The 19,798-nt window shown below is 37.8% G+C and overlaps 1 protein-coding gene across 1 annotated transcript in view; it reads right to left on the reverse strand.

Moving 5' to 3' along the window:
• The window catches only part of Nsf (N-ethylmaleimide sensitive factor, vesicle fusing ATPase), a 140,051-nt gene that overhangs the window by 26,636 nt on the left and 93,617 nt on the right, over positions 1-19,798 (reverse strand). The window contains exons 15-16 of the mRNA XM_023714108.1: positions 9,241-9,307; positions 5,218-5,297 (exon numbers count right to left, since the gene is read on the reverse strand). Coding sequence (XP_023569876.1) covers positions 5,218-5,297; positions 9,241-9,307 — 147 coding nt within the window. The remainder of the gene's footprint in view (positions 1-5,217; positions 5,298-9,240; positions 9,308-19,798) is intronic.

Below are 19,798 nucleotides of genomic sequence, written 5' to 3' on the forward strand. Positions count from 1 at the left end.
TCTGCTTTGCTTAGCTTAGCTTGTTCTAAATAGGTGCTTTAGACCACTGAGCCATCTCACCAGCCCCTCTTTTTAATGTATTTTAAATCAATCAATCCACATACCCAACTTAGAACTTTACTAAGTATTTTATAAAATACAGTAGCTGTCTAATGTCACCAACTTAATAAATGAGAAAACTGGGTCACTAAACTGTCAATCATCACATATTTTTAAAAAATAAAATACAGTGCAGAAGTCACCACAGCAGTGATTACAATTAATGTATCTGGCAAAATGACTAACGCTCTTCTCTAAAGTGGTTATATGTCTTGTTGAGTCATATTGTAGTCATTAGCCAGAGTTAATTTTAAACAGATAGATGAGAAGATACTCATGCTTAGGCCTGCACAATTCGGAGACTCTTTCACTATCTGCTTATTTTACTAAACAACTCAAAACCTGAAGAACTGCCTAATGTTACCAAGCCTTCCCAGTAACATATCTGAAGACTGCATTAAGATAGCCCATAAGGATTACATACAAAGCAGTCTGGCTCAGAGACAGGTGATGTTAAAACAGAACCCACAGATAAACAGATGCATGTCTGAGGGCTCGTCGCAAGTATTCTCTAGATTCCTGCTGGCTCACCTATTATGATCTCCTGGCTCTAAACCCTGTCTTATTAGGTAACACTCCCAAGCACCAACACAGTGAGGAAGTGCCTTTTTCCAACAGCTTTATAACTTAGTTAGAACCCCAATAACTGCTAGGTCTGACCTGTACCTTCAGTACGACTACTATGAATTTGGAGTAACACTATTCTTGTGTAAAAGCTTACGATCTCCAAAGAGGCCCCCACTGGTGTGCTGCAAATGAGTTACATGTGGACTCGTATATCAAGTCCTGTCAACTGAAGGGAAGGAACGGGGGCAGCTGGCGCCCAGCCAACTGAGTGTCCTTGTCCACTTACCCAAGTCTATCATTACAAGTTATCACATTCCATGCCATGGTATAAAAAGCTTGCAAATCCCTGAAAAGGGATTGGCTCTCTACGAATCTATATTATTGTGTTACATTCAGATAAGGACTTCCACTCTGATTTCTAGCAATGTCAAGTACACCCAGAATTAAACAACTAATGAGCTCAAGCTACTCTCGAGACTCATTGAGGAAACTGGGAAGTCATGCCATTTCACAGCACAAGGAGCTCCTTTTCAGGCACTTTGTTTTGTTTCCCAAAAAGAAAAAGAAGAAAAAAAAAATGTGGCAGAAGAGACTTGTGGAAAATTATATGTGCACCGGTGCTAGGGCTGCAAGAGGGTTCATCTCACCTTCCCACTTCACTGCTGCTTCTTCCTTGATACTGAGACCAGGGTTTTCATCCTCCTGGTCTGGGAAATCACACCCCAGCAACTTTCATAAATCTGCAAAACCTGAAAAGAGCCCCAGTGCCATCAAGCAAAAGAGACGGCTTTAGGGATCTCACTGGAAGGAGGGGAGTCTTCAGGCCTCTCACTGCTAAGCCGGACATTTCCTAACACTGGACAAATTGTACGTCCAGCTCAGGGAGGGTGAACTGCAATGGTCTTTTACCCTCCAAGCCAATTGTTAGCTTTTCACAGGAATCAGCAGGGAAGCACATGTGAAACCTCTGTGTGCCGGTGAGCGCCCCCATGCCTTGTGTGACTCTGCATGTAGATGAAGCAGGCTGGGAGCTTTCTGAGCTGCTGCTGCTGAGTTCTCAGAGAAGCCCTTTTCTCCAGCGTGGCGCCCTGCTGGGACAGCCCTTTTCAATTTTTCTATCCCCCTCGATCTCTTCTCCTGCAGAACACAGGAAAACTTGATTGAAATAAAGACCTAGGGAACATGTTTTATTTTCTCCTGTTCAATCCATTTTAGAAAAGCTTTTAATTGGTTTTAAAAAGATGCTAAACAAAATGTGATGATGTTTTTCAGTCTTCATGAACTACAGATACCACTTTTTATACTTTCAAAAGGCTAATAAATCAATCATGAAATTAACTCCAGCTAAATTTAAAGCAAATCCATTGAATATCAGCTTCATTAAAAATCTATGCATTTATTATGAAAAATTTAAAATTCAAAGAAAATTATCCTAGTGACTGAAATCTGACTTGAATTCTTAGTTCTGCACTGAAAATTCAAGAGGAAGGCAACCACAAAGGGAAAAAAGAAGGGCTTGTGAACCAGTTTTAATAAGCCAATTTAGAGGCGGTGGGGGAGGGGTAAAAGTAGAAAAGAGAGTATCTTGATACATAACAACATAGTACCCCTGGAGGGATTCTTTTATTTGAACATGTGCACACATGCACACACAATTTTTCTGTGTGGAAGCTGGAATTACAACAAATGCAATATTAAGGATTCTGTCACTGATACAATTGCTGCATTGTATACATACACAGTTCTTTTTAAGAAAAATGTACATAGCTTTTGTTTTCCTGCCAGTGATAAATAATAATTTTCTAGCACACTATTTAGATACATATACTTTTATTTGAAATCCTCTGAAGATTGACATGATAATGATTTGGTGAAGTGAGTAAATGCTTTCACTTCAGAATGACAACTGTTTTTGGCTTTGGATCAGCCTAAAAATTCTCCCTTATTTTCTTGAGACAATATAAACTAGTTTTAGAAAGCATGGAGATAAGACAAGGCATATTTTCGTCTATTAAATATATGCCAACTAGAAATATAACACACACTATCTCCCTCACCACGAATTCACTCATACAGTAGATCAGGTCAGGGTCACCAAATGCTGATTAATGACAGGCTGGTGTCCCTTAGGAGAACAGCTGCCATTTCCAATTACTACACAAGCAGATCTCTTCTTACTTCTTCCATATTTTCATACCCTTCCTCTTCAGTTCTTACAGAAATTGTCATATCCCCTTCTAGTGATCTAGCCGCTGTTTGCAAGATTTTTCCCAAGCTGCGCTCATGTACCTAGGATACTCACCTTTTATTTTTTTGTCTTCATGAGACGGGGTCTCGCCATGCAGCTCAGGCTAGCTCTGAGCTCACTTTGTAACCCAGGCTGGTCTTGAACTTGCAACAATCCCTCTGCCTCAGCCTCCTGAGTGCTGGGATTACAGGTGTGCAGCATCATGCCCAGCCAACCTCACCTTTTAAGTCTAACTCTCTACATCATTCTACTTTCATCATTTAAGTGGCTTATGAAACCAAATTTTTTTTTAAAAAGTGACCATTTTACTGAGATATAATTCATATACCACACAGTTTATCTGTTTAAAGTGTAAAATTCAATGGAGTTTCATCTAGTCACAGTATGTGCAGCCACTGTCACAGTCAGTTTAGAGTATCTTAACCAGCCCAAAGAGGACATCTGCTAGCAAGCGCCACCCATCCTCCCTGTCTACCCCTCCTATCCCTGGGCAGCTGCTGAACTACTTTCTGTCTCTGAGCCAGCTGTGGCCATCTCATACATAGAATCGTTCAACGTGTGGGCTTTTCTGATGGGCTTCTTCCACTTAGCCTGTTTTCAAGGTTCATGCTGTAGCACATATCAGCACTGTATTTTTATTGCTGATTAATATTCCACTGCATAGCTGTGCTAGCTTTTATTTCATTTAACGAACAAACATTTACATTATTTCAATTTTTGGTTATTACAAAGAATATTGCTATAACGATACATCTACAAGCTTTTGAGTACACATACACTTTCATTCTTTTGGGTATACAAGTAGAAGTGGAAATGATGGGGCATTTGGTAACCTTGATGTTTAACGTTTACATGAGCTGCTACACTGTTTTCTAGGGGCTGCACAACTCTGACATTCTTAACTGCAGTCAGCGCGTTCCACCTTCTCCATCTCCTCACCAAGGCTTGTTATTATATGATTTTTGGGTTATAGTCATCCTAGTGAGTATAAAGTGGATCTCACTGTATTAGTTTTGATTTACATTTCTTGAATGATTAATGATGTTGACTATCTTGTCACACTTGTTGGCCATTAAAGCTGTAATTGTTTTTGAATGTTTTCCATCTAACTATACTCTATCTAAATTCTAGCAACACAAAAACACTTTAGCCCACAAAAATAGGACATTTAAATACTTTTAAAAATACATACTTAATAAGTTTCATGCATATGTATTTTTGAATATTTCATAATAAGCCTCTATGCCAGATGCCATGTGATTTTAAAGTATCTTAATGCTCTTTTCCTGAAGAATCTTATAATTACAGTATTTTTACAAAATAAAAACAGTTGTTCATAAGTCTTTAGTCAAATGTTATAGGTCATTTATTAATATTTTTGTTTCTGGGGGGGAACTACCTGCTCAGGCCCCCCCTCTTATCCCTCTCTCAGGACAGGAGCTTTCTTTCTCTCAATAAATATATTCTGCTCATAAAAAAAAATTTTTTTTTGTTTCTATCGGTATCTACTTTGGATTATAAGTAATTCTCAGTCAGGTCCCGAGTTTGATACCTGGTACTCACACACACAAAAATAATCCTTCCACAGTGCACATATGCAGTAGTGAATTTTTATGTATGTTGTAGGTTATGTTTCTTTCATTATATAAAAATTTTAAAAAGCCAAAAGACCTAGAAAATCAAGACAAGTCCTCTATACCTTTAAGAGTAAAATATGCACACAGATTCTTTTTCTTTTATCTTTTTGGAGACAGGGTCTCATTCTGTAGTTCAGGTTGGCTGTGAACTCACTATGTAGTCCAGGCCTTGAACCCACAGGGATCCTCCCACCTTAGCCACCTGAGATTACAGGTATGTACCATCATGTCTGATTGCACACAGATAATTTTAAACTTAGTCTTACCAGCTTAACATTAAGTAGTTTCCATATATATTATTTTATTTTTTATTTTTTAATATATTTAGTTGTTGCAAGGTCTCACTAAGCAGCTCAGACTCACAATGATCCTCCTGTTTTCAAGCTTCCTAGTGCTGGGATTATAGGCATGTGCCACTATGCCCCAGACTCTGGCCAGCTCAGCCCAGCCTGGGGTCAGGGCTGGTGTAGCACATGACGTCAGGGATTGAACCCTGGTCCCCATGTCTGCCTAAGCAGGTGCTTTAACCAGCTGAGCCATCTGACTAGCCCTTGAGTTATCTGGCTGGCTCTTAAACTAATATATATAATCTGCTCATTCAGACTGTGTACCATTATATGAAATTTATTGAAAAGCTGAAAATATTCCTTAGTTTATTTCTTTTACCTGAGGTGGTGCTTTTTTCAGTAATACAAGAAGAGCCTGTAATACCAGATTAGAGAATCGGGGGCCAATGGGGACATAATCTGGAAGAGAAACATTGTGATTAGGGATTCAATACACATATGCACATATCCAAATATTCAGATTTTTCTATATTAAGCATAAATAACAATCTTCCTAAAATAAGTCACTCAACTATTTGCAATAAAAAATATATCAAATTACCTAATGTTTAAAATATCACATAAGAATACTTATGTGAAAAAAAGAAAACTTATCTATAAATACTTTGAAAAATCTAAGTAATCATTTTGAGTTCATCCAAACATCTTATTTGGTTTACATAAACAATTTTTTTTTTTTTCCAGAACCAGGGATTGAACTCAGGCCCTTGTATTTGCCAGGTGAAAGTTTATTCTACTGAGCTATCTCCCCGGCCCCAGAAAGAATTTTTTTTTTTTTTTTTTTGTGGAACCAGGGATTGAACTCAGTCCCTTGCGCTTGCCAGGGAAGCGCTTATTCCATTGAGCCATCTCCCCGGCCCAGAAAGAATTTTTTTAAAGGGGGAAAATATCCAGGTAAATACTTACCAAGCATTTCTTTTTCTTTTTCTTTTCTTTTCTATGTATTTGGTACAGGGTCTCACCATGCAGCTCAGATTCATAGTGATCCTCCTGTTTTCAGCCTCCCCAGCAGTGGGATTATAGGCATGTGCCACCACACCCTGTCTTGGTCTCCCTTGGTGACCAGCTCAGCACACCTGGGGGCAGGGCTGGCATGGCACGTGGTGCCAGGGATCAAATCCCAGTCCCTGTGTTTGCCTAAGCAGGCGCTTAGTCTGCTGAGCTACCTCACCAGCCCCTTACCAAGCACTTCTTTATTTTATTTATTTTTAAAATAATTTTATTGCAAAACAAATAGCAATGAGACAGTTTCAAAACTGATCAGTAGGACAGTTTCAATAATAAATACATCACACATTGTTGTCTCCATGGTTATTCACTGTACAAGATGCAGACATGACTTCCCATCCACAAACACTATTAGAAGAAATCTTCTTAGTTATTGAGTTACGAGAATGTAGCTGTATATCTATCCTAACTATTTTGAAGCATTTCTAAGAAATTATTGCAAACCAGAGTAGTACAGTATATTGACAATAACACTTAATGGTAGAAAATGGCTCGCAGGGAGCGGGGGAGAGAGCAGTACATGGGCTAACCTTAGTACTGAGGCTGAGGTAGGAGGTTCAAAAGTGTGAACCTAGCCAGGGCAACTTCATCACTTCGTAAGATGCTGTCTCAAATAAAAGGCCTGAGGAGCAGCTCCATGCAAAGGCCCTGGAGTGCAATCTCCAGTACTGAGTGGGATAAGATATTTTAACATAATTAAAATAATAGTAAAACCACTGAGATTGGCCTTCAGATGGTAAAAGGAACTTTTTTCTTATTAAGCCTCTACTAATACTTCAAGATTCTACATCAGAGCCAGTGAGATAGCTCAGTGGACTAGGCACCTGCTTAGGCAAACTCAGGAACAAGGGTCTGATCCCTGCACCACCTGCTGTGACAGCCCCACCAGCGGGCACACTGAGCCGGCGACCAAGGTCGGGCATGGTGGCACACACCTATAATCCCAGCACTGGGGAGGCTGAAAACAGGAGGATCACTACAAGTCCAAGCTGCGTAGTGAGACCCTGTACCAAATAAAAAGTTTTGAAAAGATTCTACATAAATGTCACCCTTAACTTTTTCTGTACATTGCATAGGAATCCAGTCTTGTGCTTAGAGCTAGCTGCAGACATGAACTTCTCAAGCGAGAAGTAACTCCTCTGATTTATGAATATCCAGAATACATACACATTCTACTTTGCACTAGTTTTTGCCATGATTGTATATACTATAATAGACAAGCAGCATCTCAGTTATTTTTCTGTGCTAATACTTCTAGCACAGTAGTAAGGACTCAGCAAATGCTTACTGAATAAATGAACAAACAAGTGCAGAAAATAACTATTCATATAAGTGAAAATATCTCAGAGGGCATGCATTCCTGACATAGTAGTGTTGCTATGACCACACATCTCAATTGTGTTTAGATAAAGGAATTTACACAGAGCTGTAAGTATGTGCCTAAAAGCTTTTAAAGAAATAATCCTATAAACTGGGCTGAGAATGAATCAAACACAGCACACCAGAAACCAAGGTCATCAGATAAAACTATTAATTTAAGAAGACCTCACAGATATACCTGCTTTGCTTTATAACAAATATCACCAAAACTTAAAAAAATAAACAATAGCAGACCTAATAAAGTCCAAAAATTATGGGGAAAATATGATAGTTAACTTAAAATCATTACATTACTGTGAGCAACTTAAGAAAGATTAATCAGGTGTTAAATAGTATTCTCAGACCCTGCTGACTTTCTATTCCCGCAGAGTTTATTACTCCATCCTGATTCTTTTTTTCCTTTTTTGATACCGAGGATCGAACTAAGGACCTTGCACTTCCCAGGCAGGCACTTATGCTGCTGAGCTGGCTCCTTGACCCTGATTCAGTATTATAATGATTTATGTGAGATTAATTTAATTTCACAATGAATAAAATGTAAGAGTACCAAGAATTATCTGGTATTTACTTCTAGTTTACTTCTGAATTGAGCGCAGGGATTAAGTCTTACTCATCTTTTTTTAAAAAAATGTATTTAGGACAGGGTCTACCAGGTCTACAGGGTCTCACTATGTAGATCAGACTTGTGATCCTTCTGTTTTCAGCCTCCCAAAGACCTGGGATTAAGGGTCACACCCAATCTCAATCACCATCTCAGTGCGCCCTGTGGGCCAGGGATCAAACCTCAGGCCACTGCGTCTGCCTAAACAGGTGCTTTAGTTTGCTGAGCTATCAGGCTGGCCCAAGGCTTACTCATCTTTGTATTCTATTAAACCATACTTCAATGTAGGAAATGTTAACAAATATTTTTTAAGATCTTTTTCCTCATTAAAATGAATAAAACATAATATGTATATGTATATATACATATTTATTTATTTATTTATTTTAAGGTTACTATAAAGTTCTTTTTTTTTAAATTTATTTATTTGTTTGTGTGTGTGTGTGTGTGTGTGTGGCCAGCTCAGCCCACCAGGGGGCGGGGCTGGCTGGCATGTGGTGCTGGGGGATTGAACCGCGGTCCCTGGGCTTTGCTAAGCTTGTTCTAAGTAGGTGCTTTAGACCACTGAGCCATCTCACCAGCACCTACCATAAAGTTCTTTTAGGGCTGGCCAGATTGCTCAGCAGACTAAAGCGCTTGCTTAGACCAGGGTTTGATCCCTGGCATGCCGTGCCAGCCCTGCCCCTAGGACATGCTGAGATGGCCGATTGAGACTGGGCATGGTAGCATGCCCCTGCAATCCCAGCACTTGGGAGGCTGAAAACAGGAGGATCACTGAGTCTGATCTGTGTAGTAAGATCCTGTACTAAAAAATCAAAAAATACTTTTAACTTTCAGAATGTTTACATTACTATTTCCTTTCTGTCTGCAATAATTACTCTGTGGATAAACAAAAAAGGTATTCTAATCTTTGATAAAAGAGCAGAAACCAAGATACAGACAACTTACAACTTCTATTCTAAAAGCTTTGGTGAATCTATGAGTTTCACCCCGACCCCAAAGCCTCTTGCATGCTGTCAAAGTTCACAAATGGACCTCTGAGCAATAGGCAACTCAGAAGTACTGAAAAGCAAATATATCCACCAATAAAAATTACTAATCATTTGTTATGGGCATGATACACTGTGGAAGACAAAAAATGATACGAGATGTTACAAAAGTTAGTTTATAATGCAAGTGAGGTTAGAAAGCATTTTATCATGAATATTATTGTTGACATCAGATATGATATAATTTATATTTTCTTGTAAGATAAAGAATAGGGTTTCTACTACTCTACAATTTATAAATATCATTCTGTTTTTTTGTAATATTTGACACTTCAGTGGTAATGGGTGGAGTACAATGACTTACCAAGTAATCTCTCAATGTCATCCACAACCACACAACTGAGTTGAGATTTGTATGCATCATCAAAGATCTAAAAGAAAGCAAAAAATAAAAATAAAAAAAATAAATAAAAGAAAGCAAAATCACTTATCTCTCTACAATCCATATAATAACAATTTCTAAAAACATCAAATTTAGTTAATTCTTGAGTGATAGCTAAAGAAAGCACAGTAAAGCTTCAGACTACAAATAAACTAAATTTAATAATTACAGGATTTTAGATCTTTAAAAAATGCTTATAAGGAAATTGAGGCTCCAAGCAATCAAATCACTTGTCCAAGACAACATAAATTCATTACAGCTGAGTAGAGGGCAACTTAAGGCTGTGTTCAGTTCTAAGAGCTAAAGATAGGATACCTGAGCATCTCGAGAAACAAAAGAATCAGCTAAGAAATTCTGTCATGTTTATCAAATTGGTTTCTCATATTTATGTCAGGAGCATGACTTTAGTTGTAATTCAGGTGCTAGATGGAGCCAGAAGGAATACACAGAATAAACTGGGTATCATTCATTACTTGTACAAATTACAGTGCCTTTAGGCAAGAACAATGGAAAGAGTATACAGAAGAACTTAAACCAGTTACCAAGCCAGGCACATGACATATACCAGTAATCCCAGCTACTCAGGAGACTGAGACAGGAGGATCACTTGAAGTTAGGAGTTCAAGACCAATGTAAGCAATTGAACAAGTCCACACCACAAGTTAGAAATGAAGAAGCAGGCAGATGCATATATAAATCCAATCCCAAAAATAAAACCCGAAGATAACATAAGACAATGAAATACAAATTTAAAAAAAGCAGTGAAAAAAGCTATCATATCTTGGCATAGAGGCCAATTCCAATTCAGATAGAATTAGTTTATGCATATGTTACATACAAGCGCTCATGCCTTGAGACCAGCCCTTCTGTAAATAACGTGGGTCCCTATTCCAAGAACTATAAGCTCTCAGTGAAGTTCAGTATATCCCACTGGTGTCATAAGTGACAAATTAATTTTTGCATCCAGCCTAATCTCTCTGGTTGACAAGCAGCTGCAACGCACCAAGACAGTACCTCCTGCCCTGGCTCTCATCCATTTTAAGCTTTAGAATTAGGTACATAAATAAAGTAGATCAAATCCATAATATTAAAAAGTCCGTGTATACTTAGTCTTTAAAGTATTTGTAACAATTAAAAAAGTTACCATAATAGATTTTCATTGTCACCATCCTAATTCAGTTCCTCAGATGTAAATCTTTCCTGGCAATGCAACATAATTTCTGCCTCCAGATATTTAATCAGATCAAACTTTTCTAGTGGAAATACTTTCCTTTGTTCCGCTTCCTTTATCCCTCAATTATTATCCCACACTTCATCAAAATTTCATCTAACTTCTTCTCTTTAGCTATCTATATCCACAATGGATTGTGAGTTAGATAAAAAGTACACTTTGTTTATTTCATCTTTATTACTCTGTGCAGAACAGTATTCAGTAATGATACCTGTTCAACAGACTCAATAGCTGAAGCTACAGAACTTCTAATTCTATCTTTCCCTAAGTCACTTGTTCCTCTTTTTCCTTGTATACTATGCATATATTATAGATTTATAGTATTTTTCTCCTTTATTCTCCTGGATCGTAAGCACTCAGAAAGCAAGTACTATCTTAATTATATGTGTCTTCATGTCAATTAATGCTGTAACAGAAAATAACAATTCACTAAAACAATCCATTTAAATTTATGCATTTTAAATTAAAAAAGAAGGATCAAGTAGTAGCTGGAGATATCTGATTGACTCTAGAGTATGGAAATCATTTACAGAACAGTGACTGCTGAAATCATACAGGGCAAATGGTAAAGAAGAACACAGAACAAATCATACAGAACAAATGGTAAAGGACTAAGAACTCACATAATAAGAAGTGTTATATTCATTCATTCATTCAAGTATATTTGAATCATTACTATGTGTTAAGCATTAATGAGGCAATAGAATAATAAACACAAACATCCTACCTTTACCAAAGTTAATACCATGAATAGAAACACAACACTTTCTGAAAGAAGACCTAAGAGTCACAGCATGATCTGCCATATGTTCTTTCCCATCTTGTCTCACAGAATCACCTGTGAGATGGAACTTCTACTATCTTGACTCTCTGAGAAACTACAATGAGTAGAGCTTATCTTCTGAACCATGATGGACATGCAGTGTGAGCAAGAAATACACTTAATTGTGTTAAACCACTGAGATTCTAGGGCTGTTTATTACCAGAGTCTAATTCAGCCTATTCCCAACTCATAAAGGAACTAAGGGAGTCAAGGATGGTCTCCCAAATTTAGGGAGTGACATCTAAACTGCTACCTGCAGAAAGAACAGGAGCTGACTAGTGCAAAGCAAAGGAAGAAAGTATTCTAAGCAGCGTGTACTTAACATTAGGAGGCACAGAGATAGACAAGAATGCTGAAGATGGATATACAGTCAGTAAGAACTAAAACGAAGAGGCAATGCTGCTGATGAGGTACACAGGCGAGGGGTGAGTGAAGGATGAAACTGAAGAGGGGATGAGCCCGCACACAGAGGGGCTTATACATTTCCTGTGAGTGCTAATTTTATTGTTAAAGCAGAGTTTTAAGAGTTGACTGAGAGGGCTGGTGAGATGGCTCAGTGGTCTAAAGCACCTACTTAGAACAAGCTCAGCAAAGCACAGGGACCGCGGTTCAATCCCCCAGCACCACATGCCAGCCAGCCCCGCCCCCTGGTGGGCTGAGCTGGCCACACACACACACACACACACACACACATAAAAAAAAAAAAAAAAAAAAAAAAAGAGTTGAGGGGGCCAGCGAGATAGCTCAGTGGGCTAAGTGGGCTAAGGACCTGCTTAGGCAAGCAGAGGGACTGGGGTTTGATCGCTGTCACTACGTGCCATGTCACCGAGTCTGGGTGTATGGCACACAACTGTTATCCCACTGCTAGGAAGGCTGAAAACAAGAGGATCACTAGAGTCCAAGCTGCACAGTGAGACCCTGGACCCTGTACCAAATACATTTAAAGAAAAAAGAAATGATGGTGGCCTAGGAGTGAGTGTGCTGAGAAGTAGACAGGTTCTAAAAATATTTTTTTATCTTTTCGAAAAATATTTTAGGAGAATTCAAAAGATTTGGCAAAAGAATGAGTATAGTGATGAGAGAAATAGGTGCCAAAGATATTTCCTCATTTTGAAAACAAAGAACAGTAGAAAAGCTGCATGGGGAATAAATCTACAAACTGCCCTAATCAGAGTATCATAACTTGCCATCACTAATAGCACAGACTAGACATGATGGTTTGTGACTATTTCCTGCTTCAGAAAAATGCTGCCATAATGTAGAGGCAGCTAGGTGGGCTGAAGCTAGAGACAAGTATTCTATCACACAAACTCGTTAAAAAAAAAAAAAATCAGTCTAGGGCTGGGGAGATAGCTCAGTGGAATAAGTGCTTGCCTGGCAAGCATAAAGTCCTGAATTCTATCCTTGGTACCACAAAACAAACAAACAAACAAACAAACAAACAAACGAACACACACCTGAAGAATATATGGTCATCTTAGTTTTATTTGGGAATTTCCTCAAGTGCAGGTGAAGTTATTGGCATATGTGAAATATCTAAGAGTCAGTGAGACATTAGAAAGAAAAGAATGCAAAGTAATGAAGAAATAAAAATGACAAGAAAAAGAAAGATGAAATACTGGCCCAGAGGTCAGCATGGAAAGTCTGAGGTCTACTGTAAAGAATGACAATCACCTCTAGCAAACACCAAATCCTACAAGCTAGCTGTGCACACAATAGGACGGTAAACATTAAACGCTAGGGTACTTCTTTTGCTTGCAAAGACAGTACAACATAGATATAAATGTCATAAAAGACAACCCAGAAGGCATGCTGAATACATCCGAAGCACTGAGGAACAGGAGAAATGGGCCCTGCATGCAGGAGTTGGGAGAGGGTCTGCATATGGCACATAGCGCTGTAAGTAAGTTCTTCACACACACAGCTTACTCCTGGAATCTCCAGACAAACGCGAGCCCCCTGTGAGCAGGGGCGGGGCCACAGCTGCAGGCTCTAGGGTGCATAATGCAAATGTGAGCATGCCAGCATTACCTTCAGGTTAATCCCAGCCTTTCAGAATCACAAACCAAAACAAAGTGTGTTCTAGGTAGATTCTGTTCTCCATTTTCTACAACCTCTTTAGTACTCATAGGTAAGCAAAGCCAAGTTCACTAGTTCTTTCAGGAGCTGAAAGAATTCACCTCATTTTGAAGTAGTTGGCATAAAGTAATTAAACCCAGTTAGAAATCTGATGACAGTAGGAATCTAATGGCTTAGAAAATCCCTAATGTAGTAAATCTGTCAGCAATTAGTTGAAAGCATACTCAAATCATATTTGGTTGCATATAAAAACGTAAGTGAGCAAATTTAAATTGGTGTTATCAGTAATAATCTCTAGTTTCTAAAAATAATTTGGGAGTAGACCAAGCAAACATTAGCTGTCTTCTAATGAAACTGCCTCAGGAAGTGGACCTAAACTTTTGGCAAAGCACTTAAACTTTCCTGGACTGACCTTAAAATCCTTAATTTGTTCTTCCTACTCTTCAGGAAAAAGTTACATTTTCACATAACATGAGCCACTGAACGAATATAGTTAATAATATAAAAAGTTGCAAGATCTGGAAGTTCTGTACCATCTTCCTTAGTGTCAAATAGACACAAGTGTAAAAAGACAGAGTATTAAACAAAAGGACAACACCCACCTCCCAGCCATACCGGGACCTGCAGTCACTTCTGCAGTATTCACTGTTCTTAAATGATATGTGCACAAACTTCAAAAAATCAACTACATGATATATTAGGATGTTAACCAAAAGCATCCAAATTCTGTTGCTTAGTAACTGCTGTCAAAAGACCCAATTTCCAGCTCTCCTCTTTGTAGAGACTAAACCATGAAAAGAGGAGGATTAGGCACGATGCTCTTCTCTGCAGACTACAATTTGCAGCAGGATTTACAGGAGTATATTCAAAGAAGATTATTTCTTGTAAAGCCAGCAGAAGGAAAATTTCTTCCATTAATTTCCAATCCTTTGAAAATAAGGCTATATCATATTATTAATGAATATATTTTTATAAATCAGATATTTTTACTTAATTTTGTTCAAACAATTCACTTGTATCTAATTTTTCTACTTCATCTCTACTGATTATCTAGCTGGAAAGCATAAAGATTAGGTAATTAGCTAAAATTAAACTCTATTGCTTTGTTCTTTTGTTTACCTAATGTCATTAAGGACTATTAAAATAATTTTTTAAAGCACAGATGTAAAAACCAATAAAGGAATTAAAATGTGAACAGAACCCAATCTGTTTTTTGGGTTTTTTTTTTTTTTTTTTTTGCGGAACCGGGGATTGAACTCAGCCCCTTGCATTTACTAGGCAAGTGCTTATTCTACTGAGCCATCTCCCTGGCCCCAGAATCCAGTTTGGGAAGCAAACAGAAAATGGGAAAGAAGAATATCTGTGAATACCTCAAATCTCTTAATTGAACATATGGCACATTCCCCAACACCCTGCCCTGTGTGAGGCTAAAACTTCATACAGACTTTGGTACTGTTAAGGAGTTTATACATGGAGAAAGAATTTATTAAATAAAGTAAGAAATACAAGGTAAGTTTTAAATTGAGAATAAACAATTTTCATGTATTTACTTATTTACTTATTTATTTATTTATTTATTTTGGGGGGGCTGGCTGGCTCAGGCTGCCTTAAGGGCGGGTCTGCTAAGGCAGTAGGAGGTGGGGACAGAACTGGGGTATCCTGCCCCTGACTGCGTTTGCATGAGCAAGCGCTTAAACAACTGAACCGGCAGGCCCCCTACTTTCATGTATTTTAGTATCATCCTTTTGTGAAAAAGATGCAACAGCATAATTATGAAATGTCCCCATTTAGAATTATGTTAGCTGTTGGGTTGTCATAGATGGCTTTTATCAGACTGAAGCAGAGGCCATCTATTCCAATGTTCTGTATAGGACTTTGAACATGAATAATTGTTGGACTTTGTCAAAAGCCTTTTCTGCATCAATTGAGATAATCATGTGGTTTTTGGATTTGGCTCTATTGATATAGTGTATTACATTTATAGATTTGCGTATATTGAATCATCCTTGCATCCCTGGGATGAATCCTACCTGGCCATGGTGTATAATCTTCTTGATGATTCGCTGTATTCTATTTGCTAGGATTTTACTGAGGATTTTTGCATCTATGTTCATGAGGGAGACTGGCCTGTAGTTCTCTTTTTTAGTTGTGTCTTTCTTGGTTTTGGTATTAGTATAATAGTTGCTTCCAGGAATGATTTTGGGAGGAGTGCTTCCTTTTAAATTTTATTGACGAGATTGAAGAGTATAGGCATTATATCTTCTGTAAATTTCTTGTAGAATTCAGCTGTGAATCCATCTAGACCTGGACTTTTCTCTGTTGGTAGGTTTTTTTTTTTTTATTACATTTCATATTTCATTGGCTGTTATTGGGTTTTTGAGAGTTCTTACATCTTCTTCATTCAGTTTTGGTCAAGTAATCATTAAAGTAACCCTGTCAGCCCTCTCTACTGACAAAAACTCTTCTCTCTTGGTTTAGGTAATGGATCTCATACTCTCAAATGATGGAGTTGCAAGTGTAAATTAATACAATTTTTAAATAATGGAGTGGGGGACAGCCAGATAGCTCAGCAAATTAAAGCACTTGCTTAGGCAGACACAGGGACCCAGGTGCTGTGCTGGTCCCGCCCCCAGGGTGCACTGAAGATGGCGAATGAGACTAGGTGTGTTGGTGCACATCTGTAATCCCAGCGCTTGGGAGGCTGAAAACAGGATTGCTATGAGTTTGATCTGTGTAGTGAGATCCTGTAAACCCTTTACTAAATACATTAAAAGAAAAAGAAAAGAAAAAATAAATAAGTAATGGAATGAGCTTTGTAAATCATTAGTATCTATAGCCCAGGTTGGTCATGAACTTGTGATCCTTCTGCCTTATCCTGCAAGTTCTAGGAATATCAGTGTATACTACCACTCAATCAGTATCTATGTAACACATTTGATAGTAATAAACACTAAAATCTTTCAAATATTATTTCTACCTAAGCAATCTATCTTTCTTTCTTTCTTTCTTTCTTTCTTTCTTTCTTTCTTTCTTTCTTTCTTTCTTTCTTTGATATGGAGTCTTGCTATGCAGTTCAGATTTGCAATGAACCTCCTGTCTCAGCCTCCCCAGCACTGGGATTACAGGCATGCACCACCACACCTGGTCCCAGGGCTGGGATGGCATGCAGTACCAGGGATTGAACTTGAGTCCTTGCACCTGCCAGGCAGGCACTCAGACTGCCAAGTTATCTCCCCAACCCAGCATTCTAATTCTAAGCATCTATCCTAAGTAAGTAACCAGAAATGTACATGCAAAATAATAAGCCAAAACAACTGCTATACTTTACTGAGTATACATCATGTCCCAGGCAGTCCATTATTTTACATAAATTATAATTTCATTTAATTTCCATAATAAACTTATAAGACAGCATGAATATTTTCATTTTACAGATGAAAGAAACAGGCTTACAGGGTGAGTTATTTAAGGTTCTAAACATGTAAGGTCATAAATAAGTATGGTAAAGCTGGGACTAAAATTCATTTCCATATTAATTCTAATTCAAATGCTTAGTCACATGACACTAATCTAAGAAAACTCTAAAAAGAAAACAGGGGCACTGGGTGTGGTGGTACATTTCTGTAAATTACAGCACTCGGAAAGCTGAGGTGGCACAGCTGCAGAGTTTGAGACCAGTCTGAGCTACACAGTGAGTTCAAGGCCGGCCTGAACTACATAGCAAGATCTTGTCTCAAGAAAATTTAAAAGAAGAAAAAGAAAATAAGCAATGATTTCTCTTCTTTGGTAATTTTATGAAATACTTGTAACTGTGAGAAAAACAACCTGAGATAGCCAAAGTATCCAATAAAAAGCGATTGGTTAAATGAATATTATACAGATTCAATTCAACAGAATATGGAAATAAGTTTTGGTGACATTTGAAAAAGCTCTTATGTCAAAAAGCTCATGCAGAAAACAGAATGAAGAACAAATACAAATACAGATTTTAACTTTCTTCTATGTTATTTTCTTTTTTTTTTTTTAACAATTTTTTTTTTAAATTTTTTATTTATTTATTTATTTTGTATGTGTGTGGCCAGCTCAGCCCACCAGGGGGCGGGGCTGGCTGGCATGTGGTGCTGGGGGATTGAACCGCAGTCCCTGTGCTTTGCTAAGCTTGTTCTAAGTAGGTGCTTTAGACCACTGAGCCATCTCACCAGCCCCTTCTATGTTATTTTCTATGTTTTCTAAATTATTTTTATAATCAGAAAAGGCTGTGAAACTTAAAATGCTTTCACCAGAATGACAAGTCATTATACATGATTTGCATTCTGAAAAAAAGTTAAAGTATCTTTTCATCCTCACACTGAAAAATGTATGGATAAGAACAGTGGTAGGAAGTAAACTAGAGCAACTGAAGAATGGCATTCATGTTTCATTTTAAAAGCAAACTGGAAGACATAGCCTCTTTAGACTGGTTTGAGTCCTCAGGCTGTTGTCAACCTATCATTAAGTAACAACGTGAAAAGCATCTGTAGGAAACATATGTAGTATTTCTAATATATTTCCAAGACACCTATGCTTAATTCTTTTCTCTGAAACTTTACAGAGAATAATATTTCCTCCCCTAAGGAAAAAACAAAATGTCTAATGCAAATTCATCACACTGTTGAAAAAGAACAGTTTTTGTAGAGTGCATGGATGAACCAGACAGTGAATCATGAATTGAAATGATCTTGAATAAGCTTGTATAGACACTTATTTTTATATCCCTTAGCCTTCTACTCATCTAAAACTACCTTGAAAGGCTTCAATAATTTAAAGATTAAATCATAAGTTATTAAGCCATTAATTTAACCATTTAAGCCTCTAAAGTCAGTGCACACTACCTTCCCCCCTCAAGTCAATTTGCAAGAGATTAAAATAATAAAAATGATAATATCTCACATTCACAAACTAGCTTTGATCTGCAGAAGCATAAAGTACTTTTTAAAAACTTTATAAAATAACTAGGACCATCCACCCACATTTCAGAGTACATCTGAGGTAGAAGCTGGCAGCTGGTGAAAAGCAATGGAGTAATTTACCATCTGCACAGAAGACTACTACTTTTCAACAAGTCTAGGAGTAGATGAGTTAGGGAAATGCAAACAGCATTAGCTTTTTAATTAAATGGGAAGTTTACCAGCCACAGATTTCAAGGGCTATTGTTTGTTTATTTATTTTGAGACAGGGTCTTGCTGTGTAGAGCAGGCAAGTCTTGAACTGGCAGTGATCCTCCAGCATCAACCTGTCCACTGAGTGCTAGAATTGCAGGCACACATCATCTACCCAGCTCTAAGGGCTACTGTTTAAATGTGCACCAGAAGTGGTTTAAGATTGCCTTTCAGGGGCTGGAGAGATAGCTCAGTAGAATAAGCGCTTCTCTGGTAAGCGCAAGGGCCTGGGTTCAATACCTGGTTCCGTAAAAAAAAAAAAAAAAAAAAGATTTCCTTTTAGAGGAGCAAGGGGAAGGTTGTAGCTCAATTTATAGTACTTGCCTGGCAGGCACAAGTCCCTGAGTTCAAATTCTAGCACCAAAAACAAACAATAAAAGAATGCCCCAAAATAATTACTACTTAATCTAAGGAGTTATTAGTCCTGGTTATTTTATCCACACATTCATGGGAAAGTTTGGTACTACTGGTTTCATCTTTGAAATAGAATATGATATTCCAAGTGCTTTCTGCCTGACATTTCCCTCTTGCTTACACTCAAGTTTCAAAAGTCTTAAACTATCAGAAATTTTGATGTTTCATTGCTTCTGGCTGAAATCCTGCTTCCTGCATCTCATCACAAACTATTTTCTGCCACCTGTAAATACTCATCACAAACAATTTTCTGCTACCTGTAAAGACAAAAAACGAACTTCTCAAACCTGTTTCGTTGACAGTATGATTCTTTTTTAATGCATTTTTCCTTTTAGCCTCTTTAAAAAAAAACAACGATAAGTGTTTCTACCCTACATCATTATAAAGTGAGGGCTAGGGGCAAGGCTGAAGAATACTGAGCTGTTTTAGTGGGCAGCACTTCAGTTCTTAGGGTTCACTTCTCTGGTTTTGATCTTTCCATATCTCTCTGAATTATCGTGAGTTCACATGTATAAAAGATCAAGAACACACACACAAATTTTAAATTAAATACTTCAGTTGGACGTAAAAAATAACTTCTGTACTATCTGGGAGTATGCAAAATTAGCATATTAAAGGAATAACTAGCTACCAAGTAAGACCAACAGCTAATGCGTCTTAATCATTGATTTTGTTTGGAACAGAGTCTATTTAATAGAATCTAGTATTCTAGACCCTTTCCTTGGCACTTGCTTG

Source organism: Octodon degus, unplaced genomic scaffold (assembly GCF_000260255.1).
Source record: "Octodon degus isolate 3935 unplaced genomic scaffold, OctDeg1.0 scaffold00033, whole genome shotgun sequence".
Taxonomy (NCBI): Eukaryota; Metazoa; Chordata; class Mammalia; order Rodentia; family Octodontidae; genus Octodon; species Octodon degus.